At 41.2% G+C, this 10,987-nt stretch overlaps 1 protein-coding gene across 8 annotated transcripts; it reads left to right on the top strand.

Moving 5' to 3' along the window:
- The first annotated feature begins 486 nt into the window (after nt 1-486).
- On the top strand, nt 487-10,443 carry LOC112248337 (outer dense fiber protein 2). Of its 8 annotated transcripts, none has more exons than XM_024417269.2 (19): nt 487-782; nt 1,210-1,274; nt 1,404-1,529; nt 1,692-1,871; nt 2,745-2,929; nt 3,116-3,245; nt 3,337-3,468; nt 3,586-3,660; nt 3,813-3,884; nt 4,194-4,310; nt 4,642-4,812; nt 6,768-6,877; nt 7,632-7,767; nt 7,910-8,020; nt 8,170-8,433; nt 8,530-8,630; nt 8,763-8,925; nt 9,058-9,183; nt 10,112-10,443. In XM_024417269.2, exons 1-19 carry the CDS (start codon nt 722-724, stop codon nt 10,286-10,288), a joined length of 2,502 nt encoding a protein of 833 aa, XP_024273037.1. In that variant the 5' UTR covers nt 487-721; the 3' UTR covers nt 10,289-10,443. The 8 variants fall into 8 exon arrangements, with proteins under 8 accessions (XP_024273037.1, XP_024273039.1, XP_024273038.1 ...); XM_024417271.2 differs by having other exon boundaries at nt 488-778; nt 1,142-1,274; XM_024417270.2 differs by having other exon boundaries at nt 489-782; nt 1,142-1,274; nt 10,112-10,442.
- The last annotated feature ends 544 nt before the right edge of the window (nt 10,444-10,987 follow it).

Raw genomic sequence — 10,987 nt, forward strand, 5'->3', positions numbered from 1 at the left:
CGCACAGAAATGCAGTGAAAAACATAAGTGTTTGTAGCCCAATTCCCCACAGCTGTCTCCCTCTGACCGCCATTGTTGGCAACAATGTAGCAACTCGAATCGCATATTTATACTTGTGTATCATTATTGTATGTGTGCAATCGTGCAAATATATTTTACACCTAGATGCAAATCAGGAACGAGCGAGTTCGGAAGAAACACGAGAGTAGTCGGAAATGGCGCTTCCTTACAGCCGATTCATAATATTTATAGACATCTCAAATTTGGTTCGTTCGAAAACCTCCCACATTAACTGGAAAACCACGTAATGTTTACAAGGACCGGCGTCAAGATCGAATGAATCGCTTTGCGCCGTCTACAGGTAGGGGGTGGCATTTCAAGGAAATGTTACGTGTTGAGTGTAATATTCATGTGTAAACATACTGAATTATAATTGGATGCATTTTACCGCCATATCATACTGTGCTATGATTGGTTAAAACCACCCAAATGGTTAGGTCATGGTCCGTTTGATCCTGGTTGGAGATGCGTGAACATGCCAGTTATAGCTAGCTAATAAAGAGCTACGTTAAGAAATATCCTGTAGTACTGCATTTTATTATTTTGTACAAAGTGTGCAAACAAGACATTGAGGACGTCCTGTTACTACTGGCAACGTAAACTCGAACGTGGGTTCAACGAATGTTCTCCAATCACAGACAGGTGTCGTTACAAATCGGTTATGAACGAACCAATTGCGTACGAGATGACCGGATCGTGTCCCGTCAGCAGAGATTCAGTAGGTAAACAAAAGTTTGTATGAGCTTCAGTAAGATGTAGAGCACGTTTATGAATAAGGAACATCTTACATTGTTTAGGTTAGCTTGCTGGTCAGGCATTTTGTGATCTCGTGAACTAGACATTTCAATTAGCAATTTTGACAGTAAAATAAAAAGTAAACATTTTTCAAATACATGTTCATTTAAATGGGTAGTTGCTGGTCGGAGCTAATCGTGAACATGATGCCTTTACTGTTATTGTGGTTAGCTGAGTAAACTGAATTTGACTATATGGAGTTGAGTTTACTCGGCTTATTGTCTCTGGTGTATGACTTTCTGGCAGCTACAGCAAATTCTGTTCTATAATGTGCTCCAATTTCTAGATGAACTGATTATTGGTAAATAATGAAAACGCGTGATTCTTCCCCACCATTGCACGTTCACGTGCCAGAGACCACACCTGTACATGTACACCTGAAGAGGAGTCAGAAGAGCTGTACTGCAAAGACCCCACAGGTTAGTAAATGTTTAGTCAATGAAGTGATCCACTTACTCAACCTTCGAAATAAAGTAGGCCTACAGCAGAAATAGGCCTCCCTTGACTGCCTCAACAGTTGCATGTCAGTCAACCACTGCTCTCTGCAGATGAAGATTAAAGAGGTGCAAAACAAAGGGGATATTGGGAACCTGCGTGCCAGATCGAGGTCCCGGGCCCCCTGGGTGCCGGCCCCAGGAAGAACCTCCACTCGGGATGACGCATACAAGTGGGAGGTCCTGGAACTGTTTGCTCCTCACAGATCCATTTTCATCCAATGCTATGGACGTTCCTTACGTTTTACATTGACAAAGATCCATTATTTCTCACTTCCCACATATCATATCCTACATGTTATCATTAGATATACTACCAATGTTGATTTTCATGTCTCTCAGGGGCCTTCATACTGTCTGGAGATCAAACCTGTATCACATGCTAAGCCTTCCCTGTCCCCACTGCAGTTGACTGACCTGTCTGATGAGGATAAACAAGAGCAGAGGATGCATAGCCAGTGTAACAAATATAGGAGGAAGATTGATGGACTCATGATGGATGTTGGGTCTCCAAAGAATTACGTATGTACAGTGCCTTCAGAAAGAATTCATACCCCTTGACTTCTTTCACATTTTGTTGTTACAGGCAGAATAAAAAATGTATTAAATCATTTTTTCTCTCACCCATCTACATACAATGTCCCATAATGACAAAGTGAAAGCAAGTTTTTTGACATTTTTGCAAATGTATTGAAAATTAAATACAGAAGTATCTAATTTACATAAGTATTCACACCACCAAGTACATACTTTGTAGAAGCACCTTTAGTGCTGATTACAGCTGTGAGTCTGTGTGGCCACACACACCTCCAACTCAATCATCAGGTTTGCAGACCGCACAACAGTAGTAGGCCTTAGTACCGACAATGATGAGCCAGCCTACAGCGAGGAGGTGAGGGTCCTGGGAGAGTGGTGACAGGAAAATAACCTCTCACTCAACATCAACAAAACAAAGGAGCTAATTGTGGACTTCAGGAAACCGCAGAGGGAACACCCCACTATCCACATCGACAGGACCGCAGTGGAGAAGGTGGAAAGCTTCCAGTTCCTCAGCGTACACATCACTGACGATCTGAAATGGTCCACCCACACAGACAGTGTGGTGAAGAAGGCGCAACAGTGCCTCAATTTGTCTTGGCCCCTAAAACCCTCGGCAGCGTACCCTAGTGTTTAAAACTTTGCACTAGTAACCGACTAGCAAGCTACCTGCCCTCCTGAACATCTACAGCACCCGATGTCACAGGAAGGCCAAAAATATTTACTGCTTCATTACAATACAGAGCCACGATCTCACTGGAATTCAGCAATATCATGTTCATCCCTCTTGTTTGTTGCATAATTGTGTCCAGTAAACAAAGATGTGTGTGTGTGTTTCTGTCTGCTTTTGGTGGTCAGGTAAGGCTGTGGAAGAAGGAGCGTATGATGGAGCACCAGTCAAAGTGTCTGAGCGCATGCCAGCGTGTCATCGACGAGCAGGAGGAGGAGCTGCTGGATGCCAACAAAGAGCTGGACCTCAGAGAACGAGAGAAGATCTCCATCCAACACTCCCTAAGGAAGAGGGGTGAAGCAGGCTACAACAGGTGTGGACTCCACCTGTAATATCATAAGGACATTTAGTCATCAAGCATAGGATTATCAGTATTAGATTGAGTAGCCAATAGAATAGAATGAAAATACATCGGAACTATTTAATGTTTACAAGACAACTTAAAAATGTGTGAGGCAGTTTAGGAACAGCATGGTTTTAAACTTTCCATTCTGTGCAGTGCTTATTCGGGGACTCTACACGGGGAAAGACACATGCTACTGAGGAAGCTGGTAGAAGCGGAGTTTGACGGGGTGGCAGTGGTCACACAGTTGACAGCATTGAATGAGTCCATGGGTGGTGTGAAAAAGGTGAATTTGATACAAGTGACCCTGTTAAATATTAAATATGGGCTTTAAAAATAAAAAAAAGTTCTTTAAGACTGTCCTTTCTCCTTGCTAGGATAAGCGGTTGTCCAAGGTGGACGCTGCCCTGCTTGGTAGGCAGCAGGAGTTGCTGACAAAGAAGATAGAAACATTTGAAAGCACAAACCGCACTCTCCAAGAACTCCTCAGGGAATGCCATGAGCGAGAGGTACTCTCCCCAATACATTGACTTGCTCAGACTGACGAGGACAGTGGCTTTGAAAAAATATCTAAAATGACAATTAGAATTGTGGTCTTATATTTTTGTTGATGTATTTATTGATAGATCGAATCATTGAGGACGTCAGAGCAAAGGCAAGGCCTACTGAAGAGACTGGCGGACACAGAAGCAGAAAAAATTGTGTGTATGCATCACCATGTTCCTGTGTATATCACCATGTGCTTTTATCTGTTACATTTCCCTTTTATATTGGTTTCCTTTCACTCTGTGTGGTGCATATCCATGGTCATAGATGACATTTAGAATGTTGTTTCTGTTTTTCTGGCTTTCAGCATCTTGCTACAAAACTCAACAACAAAGAGAAGGAAGCCACCCAGCTTGCAGTACGTTTGGATTCTGAAAAGGTACATCATTGTCTCTACTTCTCTAGATTCTCATTCGTTTGCATTTGATGTGGAGCGAGATCATAAAGATCATTATTTATTTATAGAAATATAAAAAAATATACATCAAATTGGTGGATACTTATTTTTGTCCTATTTCAGTCATGTACAAGTTTGTAATTTATACCTGTATGTAAATGAAAAATGCTCTGGGATTTGAAACAGCAACCTTTTGGTTAATGGCGCAACGCTCTAACCGCTAGGCTACCTGCCACCAGTGCTCACAAATAGCATCTTATTAATATTCATCAATCCATATCCTCCTTACAGGACATTGTGAAGACCACAGGAGAGCTGTCTAAAGTTCTGGAGTCAACCTGCAGCCAGCTTATGGTTCAGTTACGCAGCAAAGAGACTGAAAATGACCGCCAGGCCGGCCGGAGCAAAGTGGGTACCAAGGTTTATAGGCCACAGAATTAATAGAGTCTGTTATTTTTTGGTCCTTGGGGGCAATTCAAGGAGTTGGTCTGATGATGCACTCTGATGTCATCGGCCTCCCCCTTGCTTGCCAAAACAATAGAGGAGCAATTGAAGACACTTGTGCCATGTCAGAGGACACCTGGACCACCTATTGAGCCATTTGTTAAGTAAATCCGGTGATAAATGAGGTTCTAGGGAGGCTGGAGTGGGTCTTTAAAGTATAGACTCTGGAACATCTGACCACAACAATCCTCTCTCTCCATTGCTTCCTCTTATCTCCCTTCTTTGTGTGGAGTAGGAGATGGAGCAGACCCAGGAGCAGCAGAAGGAGGAGATACAGGCCCTGCTGGAGCAGCTGAAGCGACAGAGTAAAGAGGACAAAGAGAGTCTGAAGTTGGCCAACCAGAGGCAGAGGGCAGAGCACAGTGAGGATTCAGCCAGACATCTCTCTGCACAGCTGCTGGAGAAGGTCAGACACTCACTGGTCCTCAGGCTGCTCTCATGGGTTGACACGTGGTGTTGGGTGAATATTATTAAATGCTGTGAATATTATATGCTGTGAATATTATTAAATGGGAAGAGTACATGTATACTTACAAGCAATCTAAGCGGCCCCGGTTCAATTTAGCCCCCTCTGAAACTTGTGCCACTTCAGTTTTAGTTTCTTATAATCTCCTTATATAAAAATAGCATAAAAGTTACAATGATTGAGTGACAGGTTGGTGTGAAATCTGTATCACCTACTGCGCTGTATCAGCACCATGGACAGAGCATGCCGCGGAGTGTGTGTGTTTGTGTGTAGGGGGCTATTTGTGGGGCGGCAGCATACCCTAGTGTTTAAAACTTTGGACTAGTAACCGAATGGTTGCAAGATCGAATCTCCGAGCTGACAAGGTACAAATCTGTTGTTCTGCCCCTGAACAAGGCAGTTAACCCACTGTTCCTAGGCTGTCATTGAATATAAGAATTTGTTCTTAACTGACTTGCCCAGTTAAATAAAGGTAAAATAAAAATAGAAAGCCACTGGGTGGTTAGGTAGGCTATGACTGCTCATCTGTGGTAGGCTACGTGAATAACATGGCAGGCAATGTGAATAAACTGATATGCCTCCCCCTGGAATATTGGATTTTGATTTATAAGGAGTTTACAGTTGTTTACAGTTGAAGTTGCTTCACTCAACTCTGGCTCACTCACCCCACTACAGAGTTTAGTTAGCTTCTTAGCTAGCTGCAAAAGCCATTATTAGCCTATTTAGCTCTAACCAGCTAATCTGCCACAATGGATATCAGAAATCATACCACTGAGGCCGCTGCCAAGACCAGCAGTGATGATGCTGATAGAGCGCAAATGAGATTTTGCGCGAACATGTCACTTCTTGGTCAAAAGCACTCAAATGTCTCGGTATTTTAACTTTTATGTTTATTGTGGTTTTAGCAGAATTCAATATAATTACGATGCAAGAACCCAAATGACGCCCCTGCGTATAAATACATATTGATATGTTTCATCATAGAAATAGATAACCATAGAAATAGAATGTAGGTTTTATTGGTAGGCTATTGCTTTTCATGGTTCTAAATGGAAATGTACGTATTGAAAATGTGTTTATAGTCTGCTGGCATTGCTTAATTGATTATGTGGTTAGGTCGAATTTGATCCACAGAAGTGTATTGTGCCATATCGCAACCTGTTACTGGACGCATGAGCTGCATGATTTTCCATGTTTTTAGCTGGCCTATTTATTTGGCAAGACAGCTGTGCATGGCTGCATCTCATTGTAGTAGGCTATTTGCTTTCACTTTTTGTTTACTGCTTCTTTTTTTTTACTACTTTTTTAAATGTAACTAGCCTAAATATAGATTGTGTCATGCCTTTATCAGTCTAATATTTAGTTTCTAGGCCTATAGCAGGCCTACCACTGTTTTGTTCTGTTCGCATTCACAGTTGTCAGTATTCTAAGCAAAACTGCTATTCAGTATTTTTGTTTTGCATGAATAACTAGGCTACTACTTTCAGCATTTAGTTTGCATTATTTTGGTAAGACAGCTGTGTGTACAGCGGCATTCACATAGGCTGTTTGTAATAGGTGAATTACCTTATCTATCTTGTAGCCTATATCGATTGCCAAATAGGCCTTGCTTTAGTGTATAGGGCGCTATCCATTGTGCTGATACAGCGCAGCGGAGATTGGCACGAAATCTGTAGCCAATCTGTCTCTTCAAAAGCTCTGAATGGTCTCCGAGTCTCTGCATTTGTACTTTGTTTAGAGTGATATAAGTAGAATTCAATGTAATTATAATGCATGAACCCTGTTAAATTGTACCCTCTTATTGATTTCAACCGCCCCCTTAGTTACTTTATCTTTGGCGCCGGGTCTGGGCCCAAGAGTCACACTTCCCTATGTATTTGTGTGCCATAATTCAGGAGACTGAGTTGGCAGAGGCCGTTACCTCAGCTGAGAGCTGGTGTACCCGCCACTCTAAAGAGGTGACTGTTAAGAGCCAGCTTGAAGTGGAAATCGCTGTTCTCAAGAAGTGAGTAATTGTGACTGTTTGTTATGAAGGGTTCAAAAACTTTCACTCTGTTTTTTAAAATGTTTTATTTCACCTTTATTTAACCAGGTAGGCAAGTTGAGAACAAGTTCTCATTTACAGTTGCGACCTGGCCAAGATAAAGCAAAGCAGTTCGACACACACAACGACACAGAGTTACACATGGAGTAAAACAAACATACAGTCAATAATACAGTATAAACAAGTCTATATACAATGTGAGCAAATGAGGTGAGAAGGGAGGTAAAGGCAAAAAGAAAAAGGCCATGGTGGCAAAGTAAATACAATATAGCAAGTAAAACACTGGAATGGGAGATTTGCAGTGGAAGAAAGTGCAAAGAAGAAATAAAAATAATTGGGTGCAAAGGAGCAAAATAAATAAATAAAATGTAAAAAATACAGTAGGGAAAGAGGTATTGTTTGGGCTAAATTATAGGTGGGCTATGTACAGGTGCAGTAATCTGTGAGCTGCTCTGACAGTTGGTGCTTAAAGCTAGTGAGGGATATAAGTGTTTCCAGTTTCAGAGATTTTTGTAGTTCGTTCCAGTCATTGGCAGCAGAGAACTGGAAGGAGAGGCGGCCAAAGAAAGAATTGGTTTTGGGGGTGCCCAGAGAGATGTAACGGTTTTTCTTTGGCAAATTATCTTGTAAAAAAGTTGTCTAAAACCTTTTAAGTGTTTCTCATTTCTTCTTTTCTGATATCTTCATTATGTGCTCTGCTGACTTATCTGTGCAGCCAGGTGAGTGAGCTGACTGCACAGATCCACACTGTGGAGGAGAAAGGCCATCCAGAGAGTGAGGGGCTCCTGGACCAACTGCACCGCCTCACCTCTGACAACTCCTCCAACAAACTACAGAACCAGAAACTGAAGGTAAACATCTGTTTTTCTTCACTACAGTCATCGAGTGTAATAAACTGTAGAATATTAGACATAGTAAGGATTGAAGATAGAATGTTTTATAACTTTTAATGTCTGGAGAGTTGTTTAGTTATTTGTGCATCTTCTTCTTGAGATCACCCTGTCTGCTGCAGAGGAGAACCTGATGCAGTCCCAGTCTGAAGCCCAGCAGCTGAAGAGTTCAGTCAAGAAGCTAGAGAGCCAGGTGGAAAACTATAAGCGCAAGGTACAGTTGATCAGCATACCAGAGTGTGGGCTGTACTTCAACCTTATGAGAAGCTAAGGTGTTATAATCCAGCAAAAGATACTGTACATGCTTCATGCTATCCAGTCTGTAGCATAGATTTTGAATAGATGAGTGACCATGTGCTGCAGGTTCAGAGGGCTCGATTAGAGTCAGAGGAGTACTGCTTAAAGCTGGAGATCTCTGAGAAACATGCACAAGGTATGAAGGCTGACCTGGAGAGAGAGATTGAGCAGGTCAGGAGGCAGCTGCTGGGCCGTCTGAAAGAGCTGGAGCCTCTGCCTGAGAGGCTGAAGCGTTCTGAGCTCCAGTTGAGAGTGGCCCAGGAAGAGACACAGACTCAGGAGAGGAGAAACACTGAGCAAAACAATGCCCTGTCTGAACTCCGACACAAGGTATGCACACATAGTGTAAATGGACAGTTGTCTGTTCACAAATTGATTCGGATCTGTGTTTGAATAAGAAGGGTGTCTGTGTGTGTCTCTGTGTAGGTGGAACAACAGGGATGTTGGGTGGAGACTTTTCAAGAGAATAATTTTCTTCTGGTGGAGGAGCACAACAATCTGCAGCAGAAGATAGAGATTATAGAGAGGTAAATCATATCAATACCCGAGAGGGAGATCGCCTATTTGGTGACCCTATGGACAATGATCACACTCAGGTCCACAAGACATCCTTACATGTTTTTGCTGGTCAATGTCTGAACTGTTCCTTCCCTCCCCAGGAAACTGGAGGGGGCAAACTTGCAGAACAGAGATATGGTCCATGTAATCGGCAAGCGGGAGGAGACCATCCATAGCACCCAGAAACAGCTGGAGGAGCGGGCCCGGGAGTGCAGCATCCTCTCCAAGCAGCTGGAGCAGGCCTTCAAGGATGGTCAGAGAGAGGTCTGTCTTACTCCTGAATATCACTTAAATACCTCTGCAGTCTTTCTGTTTCAGCCTAAAGATTATTTAGTTTTTACCGGTTTGTTAATGTTATTCTGAGTGTCAACTTGATCATTTTGGTTGGACTTTTAGGCGGATCAGAGCCTGGAGCGGGCTTTATTCAAAGAGAGGTCCATCCAGACCAAGGCTCTGGACCTGGAGAGCCAACTGGGCCTCAGAAAGACAGAGCTCAGTCAGTTACGAAGAAGCAAAGAGGATGTGAGTGAGACATTTTAACCCAACAACCTAGTTTTATAGAGTTATCTATATGTTATACATTATACATCCAATATATTTTTAAATATTTGTTCTAACTTCCCAATCAATTGCAAGGGACAGGAATACTGTGTAGCTCTGTCCTTGAGCTGTTCTTGTCTATTAATGTTCTGTATTATGTCATGTTTCATGTTTTGTGTGGAATTAGGAAGAGTTGCTGCTGCTATAAAGTGGTGGAAAAAGTACCCAATTGTCATACTTGAGTAAAAGTAAAGATACCTTTTAATAGAAAATGACTCAAGTAAAAGTGAAAGTTACCCAGTAAAATACTACTTGTATAAAAGTATTTGGTTTTAAATATACTTAAGTATCAAAAGTAAATGTTATTGCTAAAATTGACTCAAGTATCAAAGTATAAATGCTTTCAAATTAAGCAAACCAGTCGGCACTGTTTTCTGATTTGTATTTATTTACGGAGAGCCAGGGGTACGCTCCAATACAGACATATTTACAAATGGAGCATTTGTGTTTAGTGACTCCACCAGATCAGAGAAAGTAAGGATGACCAGGGATGTTGTTTTGATAAGTGTGTGAATTTGACCACCAAAGCATTCAAAATGTAACTTTTGGGTGTCATGGAAAATATATAGAGTAAAAAGTACATTATTTTATTTAGGAATGTAGTGAAGCAGGCAAAAATATAAATAGTAAAGTACAGATACCCCCAAAAACTACTTAAGTAGTACTTTTAAAGTATTTTTTACTTAAGTACTTTACAACACTGCTGCTATCGCAAAAGTTAATGGGGATCCTAATAAAATACCCCAAAATACTGTATATCTATACAAACTTCAAAATCTGAACACCATAATAAGGTATGATGTTAACTGTGTCAAACTTAATTAATATGTGTCTGTTTTTTTCTTTGCAGATGGAGCTACGATTCCAGAATCAGTTGAAGAACATGAAGGAGAGACTGGAACAATCTGACTCTACCAATCGCAGCCTGCAGAATTATGTTCAGTTTCTCAAAGCTTCATATAGTAATGTGTTTGGTGACTGTGCTATCAAGCTCTCTACACACACACTTACCAATCTGATTGAATAGTGTTAGCCTTATATTGTATGAGTTGTGTACCAATTATCTATTTGTTATTTTCAGTATAAATGTACTGTATACTGTTAATCAAAACTATGATAAAATCTTAAAATGAAAATGGACTGTCAGACATGTTTCACTCTTTCACAAACGAGACTGGGTTTCTGTACAGCACTTTGAGATATCAGCTGATGTATGAAGGGCTATATAAATACATTTGATTTGAGACAAACTCACAACATGTATGAAAAACGAAATATTTATCCAGTGTTTTTCCACAGTATTTTCCATAGATACATAAAAAAAAAAATATATATATATATATATATGTATATATGTTTTGATTTAATTGTATCCATTATGAGGTCAAAGTAGCTTTGTAACTGTTTGGTCCCTTGACGCGGAACCATTGTTGTATCTGAACTCGAAATAGACGGAAATTGTGCACTTCAGTGTTTTACTTTAGGCGGCACCGTATGCAGCAAGCCCATTAAGCAAGCCGCTGACAAGTTAATCACGGCATCACCGATTTCTCAGTGTCGAATGTGTGTGTATTTACACGCCGACATGTCTGTTGAACGTTTACGATGGGATACATTGGAGGCCTTGAAAATCTCATCAAAAGAAAGATCGAAATACAACCCAGATTGGCACGAAATGGGGGAGGTAATGAACGTGACCACTACCTAGCATTCTTGCTACTGGTTC

Source organism: Oncorhynchus tshawytscha, linkage group LG04, assembly GCF_018296145.1.
Source record: "Oncorhynchus tshawytscha isolate Ot180627B linkage group LG04, Otsh_v2.0, whole genome shotgun sequence".
In the NCBI taxonomy this organism is placed as follows: Eukaryota; Metazoa; Chordata; class Actinopteri; order Salmoniformes; family Salmonidae; genus Oncorhynchus; species Oncorhynchus tshawytscha.